The sequence below is a fragment of the Danio rerio genome, chromosome 2, assembly GCF_052040795.2.
Source record: "Danio rerio strain M-AB ecotype USA chromosome 2, GRCz13ab, whole genome shotgun sequence".
NCBI classification, from domain to species: domain Eukaryota; kingdom Metazoa; phylum Chordata; class Actinopteri; order Cypriniformes; family Danionidae; genus Danio; species Danio rerio.
In genome coordinates, this window is record NC_141022.1 from 39,327,951 (window position 1) to 39,354,884 (window position 26,934).

General features: G+C 34.4%; 2 protein-coding genes across 3 annotated transcripts in view; both read left to right on the forward strand.

The window, feature by feature from the left end:
- lamc1 (laminin, gamma 1) overlaps window positions 1–2,796 on the forward strand; it is a 99,486-nt gene extending 96,690 nt beyond the window's left edge. Inside the window, 2 exon segments of the mRNA NM_173277.1 lie at window positions 28–127; window positions 1,638–2,796. Of these exon segments, the coding sequence (NP_775384.1) occupies window positions 28–127; window positions 1,638–1,894 (357 nt within the window). The 3' untranslated portion in view covers window positions 1,895–2,796.
- A 4,274-nt stretch (window positions 2,797–7,070) lies between these two features.
- lamc2 (laminin, gamma 2) overlaps window positions 7,071–26,934 on the forward strand; it is a 38,615-nt gene continuing 18,751 nt past the window's right edge. Inside the window, exons 1-9 of one of the 2 annotated variants that reach the window (XM_087241090.1) lie at window positions 7,071–7,447; window positions 15,672–15,846; window positions 20,132–20,308; window positions 22,675–22,798; window positions 22,881–23,023; window positions 23,114–23,245; window positions 24,723–24,912; window positions 25,720–25,832; window positions 26,395–26,610. Coding sequence is in view for 1 of the 2 variants with exons in the window: in XM_087241089.1 (XP_087097215.1) it covers window positions 18,019–18,223; window positions 20,132–20,308; window positions 22,675–22,798; window positions 22,881–23,023; window positions 23,114–23,245; window positions 24,723–24,912; window positions 25,720–25,832; window positions 26,395–26,610 (1,300 nt within the window). In the remaining variant the exon portion in view is untranslated. Of the gene's footprint in view, window positions 7,448–15,671; window positions 15,847–17,946; window positions 18,224–20,131; window positions 20,309–22,674; window positions 22,799–22,880; window positions 23,024–23,113; window positions 23,246–24,722; window positions 24,913–25,719; window positions 25,833–26,394; window positions 26,611–26,934 lie in introns of those variants that run through there. The other variant, XM_087241089.1, reaches the window with a different exon arrangement.

Here is a 26,934-nt window from a genome sequence, read left to right on the forward strand (position 1 = left end):
TGTAATTGATTTTGCTGTTTTTCCCAGGCATCAGACAATGCCAAAGATGCAGAGGGCAATGCCAGAAAAGCCAAAAGTGCTGTCAGAGAAGTACTCAACACAATCAATGCACTGCTAGGCCAACTCGGTAAGATCATTAAGAGCTTTCTGTGTTTACAGACATTAATGAAGCTGTTTAAAATATTTTTAAAACACATATTTGTTATACATTCATACTATACATGTATATTTAGATTCGATTAAACAGGGAAAATCAAGAGAAACACAAAAAAATCACATTTCGCTGAAATTCGTAGTTTTATTACTATTTTATTAGTTTTATTTGTAATTTTCATATAAACTAAATTTTATTTTTTTAATCCTATTTTAACAGACATGACTCTTTAATAAAACTTTTGTTTAAGTGACAAATATCATTTGCTATATTCACTGAGAAATGGATACAAGTATTCATATTCAAAAAGGGGTTTACTCACTATTATATAGTCGGGGTGTAACGAATCACAGTTGATCCATGATCCGTGTGGATCACAAACCAAATGTCATTATTAATGTTGTTATTAATTAAAGGTGTTTTCTGTCACTGTTTGTTTAGCCTGCGTTAATGCATTCAGTGTAAAGCTGCACAATTAAACATTAAATAATCCTGATCTCAATTCAACATGAATGATAAAAGCTTATGATTTCCATATGTTTAATAATCCTTCCAAGCACTGCATTCAAATTTATGTTTGATCAAGAGAGATTCAGTTTTTGCACTTTTTCAGTTACAAACAATTGACTAACACAGAAGTACTGGCACAACAGTTTACAGTTATAATTTAAACACTGATGTTTATGGTAAAGATTAAAATCACCACTTAATGGAACTTGACACCGGTGAATGTTCTAGCAATTACATTGTGTAACCAACAGGTGGCGACAAACAACCATCAAAATTATGTCACTGAATAGGTTTTCAAAAATGATCCACCTATAATGAAACAAGTTTTATGTGTGAATTGTTGAATCATTACTTGAAAATAAATATGATATGTTGTACAAGAAGTTAGATTTATATTTAGCATCATCAACAACAGTAGCAAAGATTATTTTCATGGTTCTTATTTTTTTTGGTTTTATTTTTATTAAAATTACAGGTTCTAAGTTCTGCTTGTTAAAGCTAATGGTTTTTGCAGTAATATTTTTGTATAAATGGAAAGCAAATCCCATTTGTCTCCTCTCTATTTTGGGGGGATTCAAAAAATGGTCCGATTCGTGACTCAAAAACCGTAGCGTGATCCAAACCATGAGATTTGTGATCCGTTACTCCACTAATGTATAGTATAGAAAAAGAGAGATATACATATAACTAATATATTTGCATGTATAAGTACTGTACATGTATCAGATGATTTATAGTATATTAAGTAATTGTTAATGACTAAAAAAAGCTAAATTAAATGATAACTTATTAGCCTTTAACTGCGCTAACCCAAAAGCACAAGGAAAAGTTGTGTAAAGTGATACATATTTAGTTTAATATTTTGATTGCTTTTATTGTCTGGAATAATGTATTTTTTTCCCTTCTTACAATGTGCAAGACTATCATGCAATTACACTTCATAACTTCCACTTTAATGTAACAACACCTTCAGGTAACATCGATAAGGTGGATCTGAGCAAGCTGAATCAGATCGACAACGCTCTCAAAGATGCCAAGGACAAAATGGCGGGAAGTGAGCTAGACAGGAAGCTGAAGGAGCTGAACGACATCGCCAAGAGTCAGGAGGACATGATCAGCGACTACGACCGTCAGATCCAGGAGATTCGAGCAGACATTGCCAACCTGAACGACATCAAGAACACTCTGCCCGAGGGCTGCTTCAACACGCCGTCTCTAGAGCGGCCATAACCTCCTACAGCAACCTAACCTAACCTCCAATCCACAGCGCTACGTCTGCCTTACACTCCACCAAAACGGCCTTTCCCAGTCTTGCCTTTCGTTTCCTTTTACTAGCTTACTGTTCGTATTTCTACACGTTTCTTGGAAATCATCTTTTACAAACGGAAGACAAAAGCAGCTTTTAATTGTGATATGCAGAAATGCTACGTGAAGAGAAATCCAAGTTATGGCGCTCACCAGCCGTGTGTGTGTTTGTGTGCGTTTGTCTATGTATGTGTGTGTGTGTGTGTGTGTTTGCGTAGTAGCAAGAGGTAAGAGGCCACATGACTGCACCACCTCCAGTTCTTCTTCTCATACTTTTACAACACAATCTGAATGATAGTAAAGCGTTTGTTTGAGGAAGTTTGCTACTTAAGCTAGTGTATATCATCATCATCATCAGTAACGCTATTCGCTCAAAGCTAACAGTGAAGGATTCTTAATTTGCTCTATTTTCGGCCCTCGTTTTTAAAGTGTCACGTACATACAGTATTTCAGTTCATGTATATATGAATAGTTCAACGCGGAGAATGAAAGTCCCTGCATGGAGCGCGACATTTCAGTTTTGCGTTGTTATTTTTCAGACGCTGCTGCTGCTGCTGCTTTATTAAAGGTGTCCTGCGATTCGCATTAACACGAAAAACACGCAAAACTCAACACTATGCAACTTTGTACATTGGCGTAGCAAGACTTTTATCTGATACACTGGTGCTAATAATTATTTCAAATGTTATATTTTTGTGTGAATGTTATTTTTTTTCTTTATTTTTTATTATTATAATATAGAGTTGAGGAACTGTTATTTGTGTAAATATGCTTCAATGATTCAGGAATGGCTGATTTTTTATTTTTATTTTTTAACTCAGCCAGCCACCTCACCGGTTCACAAAATAAAAAATCAGCTAAAATTTCTTGCATAATATATATATATATATATATATATATATATATATATATATATATATATATAATTATATATATATATAATATGTTCTGTGGTATAATACGCTTGCCTGTATACATGGCTCAGTGTTGCATCATAGCTCTATCATTTATTTTATTTGTGGTTAATTTTCGGCGGATGGTGATGCGTAATGTTTTGACACCCCGAACATGTCTGAACATCCACATATGTCTCTTTAATATTTCATATTTATCGGAATGATTTGCTTTACTTGAGGCAGTAATCACACGTTGGTAGTTAAACAATTTTTTATTTAGTGCCTAAACTTTTGGACATAATGTGGATCTCGCCAAATGATGGTTTTAGTACATTTCGCTGTTTGTTTCTTACTGTTACCGTTTCAGTTCCAGGTTTGCTGACTTTAGCCGACACTTGAAATGTCACATTGAGAGATTTTCATCTATGGAAAGTGCCACTATAAAAAAGAAAATTAGATCTGCTCTCTCTACCACTGTGGACATAAGTGCAACGCGTACACGTTTATGTATAAAACAGTATTTTTAATTTATAATGTATCAAATATTTGTGATCTGTTGTTTGCTGCACAGTCTTGATGTGGTCCTTTGGTTTTAGAAAGTGTAATGGTTTTGGAAGACAACCCTTCCCTCTGTTTTAATCAAGGCGTTGACAAACACACACCCAAAGGACCTCACACACACCTCTGCTTGTTACCCATTTGCCTGTAAATTCAATCGTAACATTTGAATAATAAACAGTGGTTATTACAGGACTCTTCAATGTGTCATTCTGATTCATTTTCATAGTGTAAAATAAAAACTTGCCAGAGAAAGTCAAATATGAGAATATTGCAGGAAATTGTTTTCTTAGTTATAAAAGCAGCTATATGTTTTTGTGTAGAGTTGCGCTGTGGGAAGTGCTGTCGCCTCACAGCAAGAAGGTCGCTGTTTTGAGTCCTGGGTGGGTCAGTTGGCATTTTTGTGTGGAGTTTGTATGTTCTCGCTGTGTTTGCGTGGGTTTTTTCCCGGTGCTACGCTTTTCCCCACAGTCCAAAACATTTGCTATAGGTGAATTAGGTAAGCTAAAAATTGTCTGTAGCTTATGTCCTGGTCTTCCAGGTGGGGGGTTGACCATTGGGCTAACAACCCACCTTGTAAACACCAACATGGTGCGGCTAAATAAATGGCCCTGGGAGTAAGTATGTTTTTGTGTATTAACAGTTTTACTTTTTTTTTTTTGGGTCTAATTTTATAATGTGTACCGCATAACCATTATTGTGATTGAATAATTTCTTATTATGAATTTGTGTTAGGAAAAAGTTTTTTTATTAATGCTTTTATGGAGCAAAGATGCATTTATTTCTCAAATATAACAATTAAAACAAAAATAACGCTACAAAGCATATAAGTTTGCGATAAATGTTTTGAGTTCATCAAAATATGCGTATTTCACATGTATTTTTGTAATCGTTTCTACAAAAATGTAAAGCAGCACAGCTTTTTTGCAACACATTATTATTAATGTTAAATCAGCAGCAAATCATATTAGAATGATTTCTCCAACACTGAGGAATGGAATTCTATGTAAACCAATTATAAGTAAAACTATGTAATATCAGTTAATTCAAGCTAATAAAAAAGTAGAAAAGGCTATTTTAACTTATCATATATATATATACATATATATATATATATATATATATATATACCAATCAGAGCCTCTTGAGGGCAGGCCTTTCGGAGTAACTAGGAAACATGACAGTTGTTTTCATGCTGAGAGTAGTTTGTAATCAATAAGATATATGAAAACAACGTAATTTTCTACAAATGAAGCATGAGGACACATTGCTTTGCATCTTATAAACATAGCAATGCCTTGAAAATACACTGTGGACCAGCCCTTTAAATACATAACTTTTTAAGTCCAAAATATTACTCTATTATAAGCCTATAGTCTACAGCGTATACAAGCCATATTCTTAACGTCAGTATCAGTACTGTAAATGTGCAGGCATATCTGTGTGTTTAGTGGAGAACAGGAAATGACACAGTCTCATTACTAAATCCAGTTGGTCAGTGTAACAGACACATTCATTGATGAGACACTAAATCAGCACTATTGGTGATTTCGTTCAAACCTTCATTTAGTAAGAGTTCAGCATGACTCAGCAGCCTTCGTCAGATGCGGTTTGCACACCATATCCATGATCAAACTCCATTAAATGTGTTTTTCTCTTCCACAAGCCTGAAAGTACAAAATGTGAAGTGGACACATAATGAAAAGCATTGTGCCAGTTTTGGCCTTAACAGACTGTGTGCTGCTTAGTTTCCAAAAGCTATTTACATCTTTGACATAAGGGATTCTTTTCTAAAATGCTGGCAGTCGTGGCTCTGAAAAAAAAGTAAACTAGAATGTTTTGCTCAAAATTCACCAAACTGACGATGACTACACTGAAAGGAACTATCATGTGGACTATGATCTGCAGAGTCGAATCCTTAGTCTAATTAAAGTAGTCTTTTATATTTAAAATAGCCCTAAGTACTGACACTTAATTTGCAACATTGTTTTTTCTGAATAGGATACAAGAATACAATAAATAAAACTGTTGTAAAATAAAAGTTTAAAATAGTTTTTTAATAAGTGTTTATTGTTTACACAGTTTACAGATGTATTTTATTATTTATATATTTTTTATTTTATAAAAATCCTATTATTTAAAAATTTTATTATTTATAAATAAATCTGTAAGTCTAGTTTTTGTATTATTTTAATCAACGTGTTTTATTTACATTTTTATGGTCATTCATAGTAGGCCCCTTTTTAAATTATACAACTGAAATAATTGCTAAGAATTTAGCAATGGTTTAAATACTTCTGAATTTTATATTTGTTTTTCATTATTTAGATTCTGGAATGTTTTGTTTGGAATGAGTTTTGTGTTTTACCTACAAATAAATCCCACTTTTATTATTTTATAGCCTTTTTATTTTTGTTTATTTTTGATAAATACAACAAGTAAATTATTACCTGTGGAGTTACATTTGAACAACATTTGAAACAAACATTTAAATCAGTCAAACCAACCAAATGTTAGAATTCTTATGGTTCGTCAACTCAAAGTGGCTCTAGGAATTATCTTGGCATTTTTAAAGCTATTTATTGTACAACATTAGTTTTTAATATCAGAGCAGATAAAAACTGTTAACAGGATTTGTTTGAGGTGGCTCAGTGATTAGCACTGTTGCCTCACAGCAAGAAAGTTCAAGTCCCGACTGGGCCGGTTGGTATTTTTGTGTGGAGTTTGCATGTTGCATTTTCTCCACATGTTAGCGTGCGTTTTCCCCGGGTGCTCCGGTTTCCCCTACAGTCCAAAGACAAGCAGTATAAATATATTAAATAAACTAAATTGGCTGTAGTGTATGAGTGAATGACTGTGTTTGGGTGTTTCCCAGGGGCAAAGCAGATATTTTAAAAGTGGGTGGGCAGCTGTATGAGATCCAAAAGTTACATTCATTTATTAATCGCCTGTTTCTAAATGGTCTGTCTTTAAAAGCAAGTGGGACATATCCCCCGGTTGCTAAGGCCCTGGTGTTTCCCAATACTGGGTTGTGGCTGGGAGGGCATCCGCTGCGTAAAACGTATGTTGGAATAGTTGGCAGTTCATTCCGCTGCGGCAATCTCTGAAAAAGAGACTAAGCTGAAGAAAAATGAATGAATGATTTGTTTGGAAGAGGTGTGTTTATATGAATTAATACCACATGCATCATTCTGCTTTAATACATGTCACATTTAATACACTTAAATCTTGCATAAATGAGTCGCATAAATGTTCAAATTCTATTTGAGGCCTCTGTATATTCATTATCATTGCACATGCAGCACATAAAATTAATGGCACCGTGTTTTATGTAGCTAATAACTGAGAGGCAGGTTCTTTCTTGTGTTTTGATTGTTCTCTGTGATGTATGAGAGCAGCTTATGAGTCTCTCCCATTCTCTCTCACTTCTTTGTTTCCTACCCTATCATGTCGCTGTGTGTCTCCTATGTGTGCATTTTTCAGTCCCCATGAGAAAAGAGCTCATAAATCATACAGAATTTAGTATTTTGAAAATGTCAGAATGCTGAATGTTTTCTATGAGGGTTGGGTATAGAGCGAGAGTTGGGGTATGAGGATATGTAAAGTAGGCTACAGTATAAAAAGCATTATGTCTGTGGAGTGTTCTCACACCAGAAGTGTGTGTGTGTGTGTGTGTAAGGGTGTGGTAGTGGTGTTGCTGAGAGATAGGCCTAATGTAGACAGGGTGTGCTTCACACACTCTCAGTGGCCGAAGGGTATGAGTTTGAGCGTGTTTACCTGAGAGGTTTTGGGCGGGTCCCGCTGTGTCTGTGTGAGGAACAAGGTGTGGAGGATGAGGCTGTGTGGTGCTGCTGTTTGGGTGTGTTTTTGAGCTCAGGCTCCTCTGACTCAGCCCCGCGTCTCTGCTTTCCTCGAGTTCGTCAAAGGGCGTCGCCTCGTTCCTTGCGCACACCAGAAATATCAGTGCCCCGAGGCGCACATTTTTCACCGGAGCGGCTCTTCCAGTACTGTTCAGTTCGCTCCGGTATGTTGATGACAGCTATGCTTGTGATATCCAAGCAACGGTCAAAGAGCTAATGGCTTTTTATTTAAAAACTCATTTTCAAGATATGACTAAATGATGTTAGTGCCCTAAAACTATACCAGTACTGATAAGAATAAAATATGACCAGTTGGTAAGTAAACTACAATATCCCAGATAGCATACAGTTCTGGGCCACATCTGGGCCAACTAAGGCACATATGGCTCACTTCTGGCAATGGCAGGAGACATATGGGCCAGATGTGGCCCGTATGTGTCACACCGGGTGTAGTGTGAGTTGTGGCCTGCTGTATGTGGGCCAGATGTGGCCCGTATGTGTCACACCGGGTGTAGTGTGAGTTGTGGCCTGCTGTATGTGGGCCAGATGTGGCCCGTGTGTGACACCCCGGGTGTAGTGTGAGTTGTGGCTTGCTGTATATGGGCCAGATGTGGCCCGTATGTGTCACACCGGGTGTAGTGTGAGTTGTGGCCTGCTGTATGTGGGCCAGATGTGGCCCGTATGTGTCACACCGGGTGTAGTGTGAGTTGTGGCCTGCTGTATGTGGGCCAGATGTGGCCCTTATGTGTCACACCGGGTGTAGTGTGAGTTGTGGCCTGCTGTATGTGGGCCAGATGTGGCCCGTATGTGTCACGCCGGGTGTAGTGTGAGTTGTGGCCTGCTGTATGTGGGCCAGATGTGGCCCGTATGTGTAACGCCGGGTGTAGTGTGAGTTGTGGCCTGCTGTATGTGGGCCAGATGTGGCCTGTGTGTGTCACGCCGGGTGTAGTGTGAGTTGTGGCCTGCTGTATGTGGGCCAGATGTGGCCCGCGTGTGACACATCGGTTGTAGTGCGTGTAGTGTATTTTTAGTTCCGGTTTAACTTTAAATTAACGGGAGCCTTTGAAGTGGTTACAAATTGTTAGAAATTGAAAATCAAAGTTAATTTGTCTTTCTAAGTCTGTACACTTTCGTTTTATGAAGTAGAAAATAGAAAATAAGTATTGTAAATTAATGTAATGTGATGCAAGGATTTACATTTTTCCGATCGGCTACTTCTGCCTGTGGACTGCATACCTAATGAGTGGGAGGGGCTTTTCTCTCAAACAATACACAGACTCTGATGTGAAGCAGCAGCAGTTCTGTGTTTCCTGTGTTTTATTAACATTATTGTCCCTCATCAGGCAGTGAGAGCGCTACACCTTCTCTGAAAATAATAAAATTGCATGTTCTAAATAAGACTTTCTGTGATTGAAAATGATTCTTTAGGTTATTAAGAATAGGAATAAGCTATTGCTTATCCGGGAAAGTATATGTTTGTAACCTTATCACATATTAATTCAGTTTATTTCCTCAAAAATGGATTTATTTTTACTTTAGGGCTGCTATGAATATAAGTTTATATTATCTGTTATATGTAAATGTTCCAGCATGAGTAAAATTCATATATTTTTTTTCATATTACCTGGTATGTCTATAAATGCAATGAGTTTCATTATTTATTATGTTTTGATCCATTAATGTTTTGTTCAGTTTCTCCATTTGAATGAATTAAGACAGTGTCCTACCGCCACCTACTGGGTGGATTTAATTTGCTATTAGTACTACTTTTTAATGAACAATTTTACAAATGAATTCATAATCTAATAATGCTGAATTAAAGTGCTGTTTTCTTGGTGTTATTTTTTGCAATTCTACATTTTTATAATGATTTTGTTTGATTAAATGCCACATACAACATTGTTCTTTTTTATTTAATTTGAATATTAAATAGACATAAATGTTTTGTTTATGAATAAAATAACTATATAGAAAAAAATGTCAGAGAACTGAGCAGTAGAATGTGAATAACATGAATGTGTTCGTGAATAAGCTGATCTTTGTAAACAACACAAAGTTTTATTTACTTATTCTACAGAACACAAAAAATTATAAAAATTAATCTGACCAATTTTAATGCGCACACCTAACCCCGCTCCTAACCCGACCCCTCACTTTGATGTCACTAGCTCTATTTGAGTGCATTGTTTCTGACATTGCATGTCAAACTGTGTGTCTCAGCTTGCATATGCACGTCTGCAATCAGATACTAATGCTTCTGCAACACAGCCCTGAGGGTACAATCCTCAGTGCTGGGAAACACCACACATTATCTTAATCACAAACTACAGCAAATTTAGTTTATCCAAAATTCACTTATACTGCAAATTTTTGCACTATAGAAGAAACTAGAGGAAACCAACAGAAACAACATGCAAACTCAACATAGAAAGGCCCAAAAGTCTATGCTGGTTCTGTGTGTGTGCACCTGTAACAGCGTCAACAAATTTTATAGACAATATGCTATTAATAAGCATGTTAATTAGCAATTAGTTAATTGTAAATATATCTTAAAGTGTTATAGTTTTTATATAACAAGCTACTGAATATTAAAATTAACAGTAAATATTCTAGAATTACAGCATGTTACATAACAGAGCAAGGACATGTTCACAATGTGTCTGATAATATCTTTTCTTCTGGAGAAAGTCTTCGACTAGAATAAAAGCAGTTTTTTTTTTTTTTTTAAGTGTTTTAAGGTCAAAATTATTAACCCCTTTAAGCTATATATTTTTCTACAGTTTCAGAACAAGTCATTTTTATAAAATAACTTGCCTAATTACCCTTACCCTAATATATATATACTATTATATATATATATATATATATATATATATATATATATATATATATATATATATATATATATATATATATATATATATATACTATTATATATATATATATATATATATATATATATATATATATATATATATATATATTTATATTTATATTTATATATTTATTAAACATAATCATAAACTGCCCCCTGGTGGCGAATATGTGTTTCGCTTCATCCTTGCATTACGGTGGAGTGGGCGGAGCCTCGTGAATGACGGTTATTTTTTTCAAACGAGGAAGTGAAGTCAAGTCCGCCATTTCATCTTCTTTTTATCGGGTAAGTTATTATTTTAAAATCATATTTGTGAGATATTTGTCGTCAGGTAATGTTTTATTGTTAGAAAAGCCCCTGTTTTGAATAGTAATAAAACTGTAACTTATATGTGGATAATATGGCTAAAAACGGCTAAGAATGATGGCCGCCGTCAGTTCAGTAACGTTAATCTGTTAAGTTGATTGTGCTCGGGGTTTTAACAAATTCATTTAAGTTACAATTGAAATGAACAATAAGACGTGTTATATGAAGAACAGCGTCGAAACGGGAGCTTGAATGAATGAATCATATGCTGTCCGTTTTATACAGTTGTAATAGGTGCCGAGTTCTGCTTTTGTACTGGTTTTAGCTCAAACACCGAACGAACAGTCTCTTTTTGGTAACGTTAATCCTAATGATCTTGATTTGCTTGTTAATGTGTGTTTTATCAAGTTTCAGCAAAAGTTTGCAGAGTAACGTTATGTGGTTCATTCTGGCCACTGTTGAGACTGGTCTGCATTAAAAAATTTTTTTAGAGCCAAAACATTTTTAAAAAATTCAAAGTTGAAACATGATGTTAAATGACTTATGAAGGAAATTAATTAGCTAAAAAAGAAGGCTAAGTGTGTTATGAAATATTAAACCTTGTTAAAAAAATAAAATCAATTGTGTTAAATAAGCTTAAAATCCATATCTTATGTTTTATGTTACTTCAAAACAGCCTGGAAATTAAATTGCACCATTAATCTTGTACATATGTATCAAGTCCAAACAAATGGTTTTGTGGCAAGTAAAAATAATATTTTTATAAATAGATTGTATTGTATTAATTTGTTACAGAAAAGAAAGGAATCATGCAAGGATGCAAGCTGAAGGAAAGGACAACTCTCACATCAGTGCATTACTAATTGTTTGACTTCATCATCAAGCACACCAGGTACAATATTGTACATATTTTGTAACTTGTATATGTCAGACTGGTTGTTGGGAACTGAAATAATATATTTTATGTTTTATTTATTATTAAAATATTACAAGATTTATTGCTGCTATTTTATCACTGTGTGAGGTCATAGCTTATTTAAAAAATCTAATAATGACATAATAATGACATCTTTTATCCTCCACTTGTTTCAAAATATTTTTTTTGTTCTGTTGAACATAAACTCAGGCGGTGCGATGGTACAGTGGATAGCTCTGTTGCCTCCCAGCAAAGATGTTTCTGGTTCGAGCCTCGGCTGGGTAAGTTGGCATTTCTGTGTGAAGTTTGTATGTTCTCCACGTGTTGGCGTGGGCCTCCTCCGGGTGCTCCGGTTTTCCCCACAAGACATGCGGTACAGGTGAATTGGGTAAGCTAAATTGTCCATAGTGAATGTGTGTAAATGAGAGTGTATGGGTTTTTCCCAGTGATGTGTTGCAGCTGGAAGAGTATCTGCTGCATAAAACATATGCTGGATAAGTTGGCTGTTCATTCCACTGTGGTGACCCCAGATTAATAAAGGGATGAAGCTAAAAAGAAAATGAATGAACACAAACCCAGTTTTTCCTACTATGTATATCAATAGTTACAGGTTTCTAACATTCTTCAAAATATCTGCTTTAGTGTTGAACAGATTCAAACTGCTTTGAAACAAGTAGAGGATGAATAAATGGTGGCAGAATAGTAAACTATATCTTTAAATGTTTTATTCTGTATGTTATGTGTATTCATATTTGTCTTGTCTTTTGTCATATTGTCCTTCTAGCTCAGATTGTGATGGACCGGGAATGCGACACCAGTTACTCTTAAGTCAAGAACCAAATGAAGCACCACAGTACAGATTATGGAGGTATCTGAAGTTGAACTAACTGGAGGCAGGGACCATACTAATAAAGTTCCTTAAGGTAAAAGCACCTGCTTTATTTTGATAGGAAGTATTTTTTTATAGAGTTCTATTGTTTTATTCTTATTCTAATTTATTATATTTATATACTGAATGGAAGTCATTCAAATTTCACAACAAATGATTTGCAGATTGAATATAAAATATAATGACATTTTAATGCATTATTTCTTTTGGTTATTCTTTACATCTATATATGGACAAGTATTTAATCAATGAAAATAATTTTAAACAACTTAACTAAACAAATTACTCTGTTGGACCCTAGCAAAATCCTCAAACTAACACACACTCTTGTGAATGCATTCTCACATTCATACACTCAAAAACACACATTCATACAACAGTCTGTCTCAGTCTGACTCACACACAACATCCTCTCTCACAGGTTTTTCTAGCAAACCTCCACCACAAGCTTGTCCCTTTATGCTGCTTTTATTTCAAACATTTTAGAGCATGATATAGTCCAGGTTTTTATCATTAAGTTTTTTTTTCCATTCAGCAGGTTCCTTGTAAAGATGAACCCAGGGAAGGATCGAAAGTGGAGAAGACCAAATCAAGAAAGACCACATCAAGATCTGCGGTCAGTTCAAAGGTACCTTCACTAATTACCAAGATTTCAGACTATGAATTGATGGAGAAAACTTTGAGTGTCAGATCTTCCTACATCGCCTAGCAAAAATTCTTCCCAGTGTCTTGTAGTAGAAGTGATGCAGTCAATCGAGTTTACATTATTTCGTAAATTGCTTTCCGATTTAATAAAAATATATTAACCAAACTTGATTAATGTAACAATTTTGATGAAAAGGGCATGTTTCACAAGAGCTTTTAGCACAAAGGCACCCCCATCTTGGAATATTGCTGTGTCTGACGTCACAGGGTTGGTATGCTGGAAACGTTTTTGAATGAGGTATTTGTATGATTTATACATAGTCTGTCTTAAAGCGTCACTAAATTGTACAGGCATTACAGGTCAAAGCAATCTGTTGTTACATTTATCAAAATAAACAATAAGGCTTTTAAAACACTGCTTTGAAAAATGTAGAAAATGTAAACAAATATTTCAAATACCTCAAATGAAATGAAGTCATTTGTTTTATTATTTTTTAAATATTTTTTTTTTGTAAAGTCATTTGTTTATAATTATGTAAAAAAAAAAATCCAAGTACTATAAAGGTTATTTAAGCAACAAATTTGCCAGATTGTAAAGGCAGACACAGAATGAGCAGACAAAGAAAAACTGTGTAAAATGTGTAAATAAAAGGCTACATTTTAAATTTTTACATCTTTTCATCATATACGTAAAACCTTCCCAAGCTTGAAAATATATTTCCTTAAAATAAACTTCCTTTGTTAGTGCAAATTCCTTTTTATGTAGTCTTGTAATTAAACAATTAAACCATTTAAACAAGTTTACACTTAAAAAAGGTCCGTAATGAAAATACGATTTTTTTTCCAAATGTAACTAACTAAAATAGTACCATGTACTTTTACTCTGTATTAGTATTATTTACTAAAATTTGTTTTATTTTAGCAATATAATAGTATTTCTAGTCCTTTAATTTAATGTAATTTAATTTTCAGTTCTTTTTCCATCTACGAAAACATTAAAAAAAATAATTTCACAAGCACATTTAAAATAAGTTTAATACTATGAAATATTATATTAATATTATTTTAAATTTTTTATAAATCGATAGGTAGTTCCTATGGAATGTTTTTATGTATTGCTGAGAATACATTTCAGGTGTTCAATACGTTGCTTGTCAGTCTTAAATAAAAATAGGTGCTTAAACAAGTGCTTAAAAGTCCTTAATTTTAATCGAGTTGTGCCTGTATGCAAACAGCACCTTTTCATTGTTGTCTTCTCCTATTTTCAGGATGTTTTGCATTGGACTGTTTTTTTTTTTGGATTTGACCCTTGCTCGCCCCTGACCTCACTCTTGGACTGCCCTGTTGGATTTTCAGTTTATTTTATTTATTTATTTTAAATTTTTTTTTTGGTTCTGAGTAGATGCTAATAAATATTTAGTTGTAATTATTTAAATAATATGTTTTTGTTAAATATGCGATTTCTGTGTTTGTTCTGTCTACTCACTCATACTTGTTTATCTTGTTTCTGTAATTATCATTTGTTATTTGACCCTTGCCTCGCCTCTGATCTTGTTTTTGGATTGCCCTTTATATATCTTTTTAATTATTGGTTCTGGTTATATGGTTATAAAATATTTGTTAATTTAATTAATATGAATTTTATTAAAAAATATATATATATTTTCTGTTTATTCTGTAACTATTTATCTAATTTGTATATACATTTGTGTTTGTATGTTCTTTTTATTCTGTATATCCACTTACCTAATTTTAACTTTTATATATATTTATTTGCATTTAATTTGTGATAATTCTGTATGCATTTATTTATCTAATTAATATATTTATTTGTATTGCATTGATCAATCTGTTGTTTTTTTTTTTGTATGCATCTATTTATATAATTTATATAAATTATATATTTGTATTTATCAATTTATATGCTTCCTTTAAAGCAATTTTTTTAAATAAAGCAATTTAAACTAAGCATTCCTTTTAATGTGATTTATATAGCTACCAAATGTAGATGTGAGCCACATCTAACCCAAAAGTCAGCCGCAACTGAACCAGATCTGGGCCAGATCTGTGAAATTGCATGGGCCGCATCTGGGCCAGATCTGAGAAACTGCATGGGCTGTATGTGGGCCAGATCTGAGAAAGTGCATGGGCCGCAGCTGGACCAGATTTGAGAATGTGCATGGGCCGTAGCTGGGCCAGATCTAAGAAAATATATGGGCCACATCTGGCCCAGATATGGACCATGCTTTTTTTGAGATATGGCCCAGATCTGGTTCAGTTGTGGCTGACTTTTGGATCCTTATGTCAGCCACAATCAGGTTGAGTCATCGCCGTCATTCCGCGCGGTATGTGGGCCAGAAGAAAATGGGGGATGTGGGCCATATCTGGGCCAGATGTAATTTGCTATCTGGGATATTTTGTTTGTTTTCCGTTTGTTTAAAACCCACCAAAATCCTAATTTTAGAAGCAGGCTCATTGTATATTACAGTAAATATTATTATTTTTAATTTAGTTTTAAAATGCGTTTCACTTGTTTTTGCTTGATCCATCAAAATAATAATTATAGGCTATTTGCCTACGTTTTAATCAATTATGGCCTTTGTTTTGTATGTAATGCTTATGAAAGTCTATGAAAGGGGGGGGGGGGGTCATTTTAGGGCAGGTGTAGGCTACATTTCTTGGCATAACACCGTTTTTTGTGTCCTGTTCACATTCGCAACTGGAGATGTCTCCTAAACCCAACGCAATCTCAAATAGCTTAGTATTGACGCACAATCCAGAATTCCTGATCAACCCTGACTGTCCGCTGGTTTCTATAGCAATCTCGTTGTGATTTGTTTTTATAGCGCTGCAAACTCGTCGCTAGTTTACTTTTTAGGCAAGACACCGGACATGAGATTTGTTAACAACAGACACCATTATAGATTTTAAGGTAAATATACTAACTCTTCATGTCATACGGATTGTATATACAACACGCCAAAGTCTGTTTTGAACACAACTTTAAACATTCCTATAAAGTCACAAGTCTTCTGTTTTTCTAATGAATATTTTTAATTAGTATATATAGCTACATATACAACTTATGTATGTATGTGTGTGTGTGTGTGTATATATATATATATATATATATATATATATATATATATATATATATATATATATATATATATATATATATATATATATATATAATAAACTGATGTTTGAGTATCAACAAAAACTCTTCAAATTCTACTATTATATAAAAATAATAATAATATAGGCTATATATATATCGTTTGACCACTTAACTAGTAAATGTCATTAGGTTATATTTCATAAGTATATAACTATAAGTTCTTCAGTTCACGTCTACTTTAAGCTCTCAAACACTTTAAATCAGAATTGTTTCACTTTTTTGTCACATAATGATGTGGGATTTCAAATTATGAGCTGTACTGTTTGCTTACAGCCAGAAAGGAGGATCCGTGTGATGTTTTGTTTATCAAAATGGTACTTACTTTTGCCTTTTCTAGATGCTGCAACCTGTATACAAATACTCTATGTAAACAAAGCATAAGCTTTTGTGAAAGTTTGTGCCCTCACATAAGTCATTATATGGCAGAGCAAGCTTGCATTCCACACTGTCATGAAGCTTAATATATACTTGCAAGTATTCATTTCATTTAGTCTGTATATGCAAGTATGGCTGCAGCTTAGAGTATACTGGATGTGAAAAGACTTGGTAGCCAATCCATTGACTAGCATTTTGTGAATCACCAACCTTCAACTAAAAAAAATGCTAGTCGTCCTACTTAAGAAATCACTTACATCTTGGATGGCCTGAGGATAAATTAATAGCAAGTTTTCATCTTGGAGTGAACCATCCCTTCAAGTCTTTCTGAACCCAAACCAATACCACAGTGAATCACTGTCAACTCATATTAGACTAGACATGAACTGTTTTGTTTGCCACAGAATGAAGGTGAATAACAATTAGGATATACCTCATAAATGAGGTACTTTCCAGATATTTAATGTTTAGGGTTTGTTCTTCAGGGTCTCCTGCACAATAAAGGGTTTTCAGGGCAGTTCAGTTGCTTCATGTGCCCAAACATGAAATGCAATTTTATTTTAGATCATTTATTCTGGTTAAGGTGCCCATAGATGATTGTGTGGTAAAGAAGAAAACTGCAGTCTAAGACTGTTCACGATTGCTACATTTCTATGGCTTCAGTGTGGTGGTTTGGTCTTGAGTTTAGGTGTGGTTCTGCCATTATTTTCTTGCCATAGTGAGAGATCTATCTATATCCATCTGTCTATATCTATCTGTCTTTCAAAAGAATGTCTCATAAACTTGTTGACAAATATATATTAGTATAATATACTTATATTAAAATACTAAAAAACTTTTATTACTTTTTAGAAAGAAGTTAAATTAGTAACTATTGTTTTAAATACATATTTTGACATAATTGTGAATGAACATTTGAATGTGAAAATGAATATTTTGCAACATAAAAGCATTAATTTATTTAGGTACTTTGATCCTGAAAAATTTAAAACTATATTGCAAAAATACTATTTTATTAAACACATGAAAAGTATTAATAATATTTCATTATATTTTGGTTTGCATGATATTGAGGGCCTATTCAATAAAACCTGGTAGAGTAAGAAAATATTTATATAAGTTGATCCAAGTATTCTATATGAATCTTTGGAAGTCGTGTACTCGCATTATAATGAGGGAAATTGTTTAACTTGTAATAAACATGTTATATTCTTTATTTTAATGATATGTATACACCTGAATTTAAAGAATATATTTATAAGTGTGACAATCTGCTGCTTTGTTGAATGTTTTATGTTTTGCTATTTTTGGCATCTATTCATTAAAGCACTGCCTCAAGCATTCATTTTTAATATCACATTGATGAACAATGGATTATGTTCTCGTGCTGTGTTCTAGTATAGACATTTACTCAAATACGTCTTTATCTGAGGAATGGCATGATACATTTCCTATCAGGCACATGCAGTATGAATCACTCATGAGTAAATGAACAGTTTGAGAGACAGAGCTTGACGTGCCCGCGCTTGTCAACTGGGAAGTTTTTAAATGCGCGCGCAGGGATCAGCCGGCACAAGCGTCAGGTGTCCGTTCAGCGCACCAAACGGACCATCGATAACCTTCTCATCGAACAGACACCATAAAAGAGAGAACTTGTCATTAAATTTAGTTTCTTGGATGTGGAAAATGAAGAGCAGTTGGATCATTCTTTGCGCGTTTTGCATCTGGACTCCAGTTCACGGAACAGTTCGATGTAAGTAAAGTTTTCCTCGTATTAATAATTTTTTTCGTTATCAAAAGTTCTATAGCTTGTAGTTACCAACAGAAAGATGTTAATTTGCTTAAGTTTCGCTTCATTTGCAAACCGAAGGTTTTGTGCAACAGCAGCCTTTACATATAGCAAAATATTAGGTTAATTAATATTCCAAGAGAAGTGTTTTAACGAAATGAAAAGTCTTTGTTTTTTAATTAAAAGTTTGAGACTGTAAAACTGCTAAATAGCTTTAACCGAAGTTTGGGTAAAATAGGGACAAACCCAACCGTTGTAATTAAGAATTTAACCTAACCGATAGATTTGTCAATATTTAACCGACATTTGAGTTTTTATTTAAACAGTATATTTAATATTTTTTCGGTTTTATTTATATTTAACATGTAGCCTAAAGTAAAACTGACTGGCTATGTAGTATTTCAAAATCATCCCAGTGACCGGTGTCCCACGTGTATTTATGTAGATTGATTACAGTGTAGGCTACAGTGTATTGCTGTGCAACAAAAATACTGTTAAAGGCATTACCTCATACTGTACATCATAAAACCATCAGATCATAATAATAGCTATAACTATACTCTTCATAATAATAGTGATCCAGCCAAAATCTGCTAACCTGTTTATCTGTATGATAAATAAATGTATTACTGCAAAAATACAGCATTTATTAAGCAATACTGTTCTTCTTTAAAACCTTTTTAATAACTTAAATCATAGTGTAAAAATATGAAAACATACATGTTTGTTTTATACTGACCTTTTTGTTATTAAATTGGATAAAATAGCTAAAGATGAGACTACAGCTAATGACTTTGTGGTTTGATTTGTTGTTATAACAAATTTATGAATTTTATAACCTTTTAAACTAACAAATATAGAATGATTATGGCATAGATTATAGCATGTCAACTGCAAATCATTTAAAAATATAATTTGATGCTGTAATGTGATATAACAAAAGCCAAGGTTATACTATTGCAAATGTACATTCACTTAATATTAAAAATAATATTGAATTGAACAATATTTTAAAACAGAAAAATACATCACAGTCAGTAAAAAGGGTCTATTTTCTAGGCAATAGCAACAGTATTCAAGCAAACTGTCCTTTAAGGATCTCATCTGTTGTGTAATCTTTGTGGTTTTGCTTTTCACTGAGAGCCTGCGTCTGTTTCTCTTACCTGTGTAGGACCCTGATGTTGCCAGTTGCGACTTTAGCAGGATAGGAATGCCTGTACTGAGTGGATGAGGTTCATGCTTGATATGACCTCATAATACCTTAGTGATAAATTACCTACAAGAGTGAGCTTGTCCCAGCCACAAAGACAGTCAATTATCTAACATCCATTATCGACGGTGTTTTCAACATTACTGTAGGCCTGACCGAGCATTGGCTAGGCTGTTTTATTGCACATAATCACACATGATCTAATGTGCTTACACAGCTGAAGGCTTTTCTCTTTCCCTTTTAAAAGTCGTCCACTCTGGATGTCCGGCATGTCTTTGTTGATCCCCAGAATAATTTGTGGTTTTGTCTTTGTTTGTGCCGGTAGCTTATGGTTTGTGGCTTTGAGTAATTGTCTATATAGAGAGTGAGTGAATATACCTTAAGGTGTGGTGTAATTTACTCTGGCGGCAGGTGTTTGTTTTTATAGCCATAAGACTGTCTTCGTGCTACTTTCCCATACTCGGAGCAATACCACTAAAAACTTGACTGGCGCCAGTTGTGTTTGACAGTGTGATAATTAATTTTTTTGCAGACTGTAAAAAGTCGACTCGCTCAGCAGATTCTTAAACCACAGGAGGCTGGGGAAGTCTTTATAGGGGGTCTTTTTTAAACATGGGAAGTTGTTGACACCAGGTAACTAATCTTGGCATGTTCTCTTGCAGCCTCCTCTGCCTGTTCATGCCATGGGAAGGCACGGTTCTGCAGAGCAGATCAGCTGGGATTGTACTGTTTAAACTGCCAGGGAAACACCCAAGGGAGGCATTGCGAAAGCTGTAAGGAAGGATACTACCACCAGAGGGCAGGAGACAATTGTGTGCCCTGCAACTGCAACCCTGCAGGTGAGTTGCTGCTTTAATTATATTGTATTAAATTGTATTCCATGTCTTCAGATTATACTGAGAGCTGCATGGCCTGGTCAAACATTATATTGCAATTGCATCAAAAAATGTTAAAGAAGGGCTAAGTTGTAGGGCTGCACAATATATTATTTCAGCATCCATGTTGCAATGTGATCATACCCAGTAGTCACATCGCAGGATATACAATATTGAGTCTATAATATAATATATATTATTTGCATGAGATTTTGATGCCTGTGAAGATGCCAATAAGAAATTGTATTGTTTGTAACAATTGTATTGTTTATAACTATTATTCATTCATTCAATTTCCATCGGCTTAGTCTCTTTATTTACCCAGGGTCGACACCGCGGAAAGAACTTATCCAGCATATATTTTTTTTCCAGCTGCAACAGTACTGGGAAACACCCATACACCCTTGCCTTTACACTTATACACTAGGGCCAATTTAGCTTATTTACTTCACCTATAGTGCATGTCTTTGGACTGTGGGGGAAACCCAACATGAGGAGAACATGCAAACTCCACACAGAAACTCCAACTGGCCCAACTGAGACTTGAACCAGTGACTTATTTGCTGTGAGGTGACCGTTCCACCTTTATAACAATTAATTTTATTGACTTATTTTTACAAAAAAAACTACATTGTGTGATTTTACATTTGAATATTCAATTACTCTAAGAAAACAATAAAAAACTGATTATTTTTTATTGTATTTATCTATGCTTGTAGACTGTTCATTGTATTTTATGCAGATGCTGGTTGTTGTACTTGTGCTGTGTCAACAATTCTGCGACAGCTCTTACAAATGACCAGTTTTTGTTCAGTGTCTGTGACTTTGAAACCAAAATTTTCCAATATCACCAACATGCTGTTTTTCATTGATTTGAATTTGTCTATTCAATGCTTCTGAAGCATCAGACCCCATCATGGCAAGTGTCCGCGCTTTCCTGTTTGTTTTATTTTGGGCTTTTCGCATAGTTCGGTTGAGCAATTCTGATTGGGCAGAACGGATGTGCTCACTCAATTGGCTGGTAAGACTATCACACACTGACTGCAGTCACGCATTTGCTCTGAGAGGGGGAAATTATTTAATACATATATATTTCATATCACAGCCTCTTTCGATTAGCTAATCGCAATGTTTCCACTCGTGATTCGATTTCGATTATTCACACAGCCTAATCAAAATCAATCTAAATTGTTAAATTCTTTCCAAATAGAGATATTCAAGTCCTCAGGTGAAATCGTGTTTATATCGCAACATATATCGTAGATTCAGAGTAATAAATATATCACTATGTTATATTTTTCCAATATCAAGCAGCCCTAGTAACATGTGGAAAATTGCAGTAATTATTTTTTAATAAAATTTTAGAATCTGGTTTCTAAAATGATTTGCAACATTTAAAGAGATAGCTCACCCAAAAGTTAACATTTACTATTTACTCGCCCTCAGTTGGTTTGAAAACTACATATTTTTCTTTCTTCTATTGTACACAAAAGATGATATTTTGATTAAAGCTGAAAACCTGTAACAATGAATTTCATAGTAGGAAAAGCAACACAATGGAAGTTGATGGTTACAGGTTTCCAGCTTTCTTCAAAATATCTTCTGTGTTGAACAAAAGAAAGAAACTCAGAAAGGTTTGAAAAAGTGAAGGTGAGTAAATGACATAATTGTTTAATTTTTGTGTGAACTATCCCTTTAGAAAAGCTATTTATTTAAATGCAAAATATCAAACTAAATGGTATCCGCAAACAAATTATGGTTAATAGACTTCTTTGAGACACATTGATCAATTATTTTAAACCAGTAAATTCCCATTGGTATAGTTTCTGCATGTAGAAAATCAGTTCTAAAAAAAGAAAAGGGAATTCCTTTCAAATAAATGTTATTACATTTGATATTATGCAGGCCTAATGCATAAAATGGGCCTAACCTGGCCAAAGTCATGCATCGTAATATTTTTTTATTGGACTACCTTTAGCTTTGAACTTAACCAAACTACCATGATCCAGTTACTATGACCATTTATGTGAAGCTGCTTTGACACAGTCTACATTGTAAAAGCGCTATACAAATAAAGCTGAATTGAATTGAATTAAATTACTGTGTGTGCATTAATCAAGGCATACTTTCAACAACCTCATGAATCATTGCAAAGTTGATTCCTATCTGGAGTTTCAATTATTTTTGGATGAGATCTTGTATTGCTAATGGGAGCATATCAGATACTTAGCGGAATCACCCAAATGTTTTAACCACTTTGTCGACCTAACAATCAAAAGAAGCTAAATTTGAGTTAATCTGTGCACTATGCATATAATTGTTCTGTCCAGGTTCTCAAGGACCTGTCTGCAGCAGTAATGGACAATGCACATGTAAACAGGGAATTCATGGAGACAAGTGTGACCGCTGTCATGATGGTTCTCCAGTCACTGCCAACGGATGTGAGCCTTTAAGGTGAGAATGCTGATCTCTTATCTCTGTATCTAATTATTAACATACAGGTTTGTTTAGTGCTATTAATCTTCTTCTCATGCAGGCTAAGGTGTTGGTCGCGTAACAATGGCCGTCTCACATATAATACAGAGGAGTGTCTTCCTTGCTTTTGCAATGGCCACTCAAATGTGTGCAGCTCAGCTGAAGGGTATTCCGTTTACAACATCACTTCACCTTTTGAAAATGGTGAGCTTAAGGTGTAAACTCTGGTTTAAGTCAATCGGTTTTAATTTGGCACTTTGCTAATTTAATGTAATCCTTTGCTTCATTTCGAAGGACCTGAAGGGTGGCGAGCAGCAACTGCTCAAGGTGTGAACCCTTCACAAGTGCAGTTCAGGTGGTCTCCTACTCACAAAGACCTTGAGGTCATCTCAAAGGAGATCCTTCCTGTTTATCTGTTTGCTCCAGGTATGTGGATTCATTTATTGGAAGTATCAGTAATATATTTCCAATAGGGTTGTGCGATGTCGACCAATTTGGCATCGTACGGTGTCTAATGTAAAGCACGGCGGTGGACGATGGCATCATCGTCATAGATGGCAGTGAACTAATTATTTATGAAACAAAAATCATAAATAAATAAATAAATAAAGATAGGTTACACACAAATTACTACCTGTCAGTCACTTTTTGCATGACTAGTCAGAGTGATCTGTTTCATTATAATGGCGCCAACAAACTTGGTTGGTAAAAAAGGTGCACAACCAACAGTATCTGAGAAAGCGAAAGATTGCAGTGTACTGACGCTGTAACACGTTACCCGATTGATTTTACAATCGCTATCTAGAGTTGTTAGATAGAGACATGATGAATAAAATATCACGTTTAACAACTATAGTGAGACGTGATCCCGCTGTACATCCTTTGATAAACTAAATATATGGGCGATTTCACAATTAAGGGTACATTTTGCATCTCGTAGATAAATTTTATTTTATTTTTCAGAAACAAACCTTTATTGAAATGTTATCATTTTTAATAATAAAACAAATTATATAAAGGAATCTATAAAATAATGGTTGTATAAGTATTTTGTCTCGACAATATTAACTATAATTATTTTTGACTGTTTCTGCCTCCTGAATCATACATTCAGCTTCAATTATCATCATATAATTAAGTCTAATTTCCATATTATTTGTGTGTGTTATATATTATATGCATTTTCATTAAACATCTGTTTTCTGTATTATGTGTAATTTTAGAAATATAGTAATACATTTTGTGTCTGTCGTTACATTCTGGTCAACTCTCTTACATTGGCGGTGGTAGTTGAATTGAATCACACAAGTGGAAAGTAGTCTTTAATAAAAGAGTAATGCAAAATCGCATATGAGCTTTAGAAGGTAAAAGCAAAAGTTAAGTTTTGGACATTTTAGGAGATTTAGAAACCCAGGCCGGGCGACCACTTTAAAGCCCAAAAAGGTGCATCTCTGTAGGTCTGCAAAGTGGTCAGCATCTGTGGGAGTGCTGACAGATCTCGCACACACAGAATGAAACTGGTAAATCAGAGAAGATTTTCCACTACTTAATCGATCGCGGATATTTGTTTATATTGGGCGGATACAAAAAAAGTGTAAAAGGATGTTAATAATATTTTTAAAAATATGTCACTAATTATACCTGGGCAGCCATTATTGTACCTGGGCCCCAGTAAAGTTTATGTGTGGGACGCACTGGTCTGTAAAGCACTGAAAGAAAAAGCATGTGACTTGCTTCAAGTAATTTCACTTTCTCTGAGGGGAAAACAGGAAGGCATTGAGGCATGTCACTATTCTTCTCTCATTAATTTAAACAAAATATATCTGGAGACACTAATAGTGGATGTGTCAACACTGTTATTGTGATATTTCAGTAAATTGTTTGTGCTTCATCTGTTTTACAGCGACCTACTTAGGGAATCGGGCCTTGAGCTACGGTCAGACGCTCACCTTCTCTCTGCGTCTGGACAGAGGTGTCCGTCGTCCGTCCACATCTGACGTTGTTCTAGAAGGAGCAGGTCTTAAAGTATCTGCCTCTTTAGGGGACTTGAGAACCGTGGTGCCCTGTGGCAAGAAAATCACCTACACATTCAGGTAACATTATCATTAGGAATAACTAGAGCAGTGTGTATTTTGAAAATGCGAGGGGTGCTTATCCTGCCTTTATATCTAGTTTTGCATGATATATGGGAAGCATGTAATTGCTGGACTGTTTTAAGGATACTTCGATGGTTGACATCAGGGGAAAAAAATGTATTTTCACATGATTGGTCAGGAAATTGGTGCTAAAGAAACATTTATTATTATCATTATTGTTGAAATCAGTTGTGCTGCTTAATATATATTATGAGACTCCTATGTAATTATGTAGTTAATGACAGTTAAAGTAGTTATTGACATTTATAGTGGGAGTCAATAGGATCACTTACTAAAGGGGTTTAAATGGTTTGGGGGCATGACTTAAGAGTTTCATCATCATACTGAGAAGCTGATTGGTTGCCTGAGTCAAATGAGCCCACCCCATGTCTCTTTGACACTTCTATGAAATGTAATTGATATGTAACTTGTAAAATGGAAGTTAATGGGATTAATGTATTTCAATGTATTGGAACGTTCCACATCTTGGTACATTTTTTCTACTTTGTTATAGTTTCACAATTACTATTATAGTCAAAATTATAAAAACTAAAATTATTTAAATACAATTATATTTCAATTTTGTTTTCTTCTTTATTTTCTTTATTTTAACAAAAGAGTGATTTAGTTGTTTTTATCCAAAATGTACAAATATCAATTTATCATTATCAACCAGAACTTTTACAAATAAATACAAATTTTGAAAATTGTATTCATTATTAAATTAATATGAATTATTCTAATGTATGTTACTCTACATAATAGACTGGACGAACAGCCGGGCAGCAAATGGAAACCACAGCTTTCGTCTGCAGAATTTCAAACCCTCTTGAGCAATCTAACAGCCATTAAGATTAGAGGGACGTTTGGTGAGAATGGTGAGTATTTAATCTTTGTACCCTGTAATGTATCAATGAACTGCATGCATTGTTGAAAACAAGTGCATAAGCAGGGATTCACATATGTTTTTCAATCTGGTTCTCATAAAAGCACTTGGAGGTTAGGTTTGCATGAAGTGCATTTAATATTACTACAAAATTATTAATGATAGTAGTAATAGTATTATTGAAAATACTGTTATATGCTAAAAATGAAAAGCAAGCATTAAGTATGACATTTATTTATTCAATAGAACTCAAAAATGGAGTACTAATATTTAAATGTAATTTTCTTTCAGTTTTATATTAATTGTCGTCATTTTCTAACCTAAAATCAGCAGGCTTTTATTTTGTAGGGTCGATTGCAATTAAGTAGATGCTTTGGTGGTTTTAAGGTAAAGTATGTTAGTAAATGAAGTGTTACAGTTTCACATTTGCTCAAAAACAGCCAGCCCATGGCCTAGATTTGCTTTCAGTTTGGATCAAATTGAATTGCATTACAGGTTTTCAATCTAAAATGAGATTGTGCATTAACAGCTCTGTGTGTCTGCTTTCCTATCAGGACGTGGTTATCTGGATGATGTCTCTCTGGTGTCTGCTAAGCTGGGCCCTGGCACTCCTGCGCTCTGGGTAGAGAAGTGCAGATGTCCTGCTGAATATGATGGACATTTTTGTGAACACTGTGCCACCGGATTTAGGAGACTTATTCCTGGTCAAGGCCCCAGAAGCCCCTGTGTACCCTGCTCCTGTCAGGGTGGAGCATGTGATCCAGAAACAGGTTTGTCATTTCACTATTTAAAGCAATAGTTCACCCAAAAATTAACATTTACTCACACTTTGGGGGTTCTAAACCTTTATGAATTTCTTAATTCACACACAAAAAGATATTAAAAGACATGCAAAGATATTCTAAAGAATGTTTGGAAAAAAGTAGCCATTGACGTCCATAGTACACTGTAAAAGATATCACCATATTTACAAGTGTTTTCTGTTTATTTACATTTGTGAATTGCGTTATGGAAATTTAGAAAATTTAACTCTACAGTTTGACAAAGGGACTTTTATTGACATTTTAGATAAATGATTTAGATAAATTTTAGAC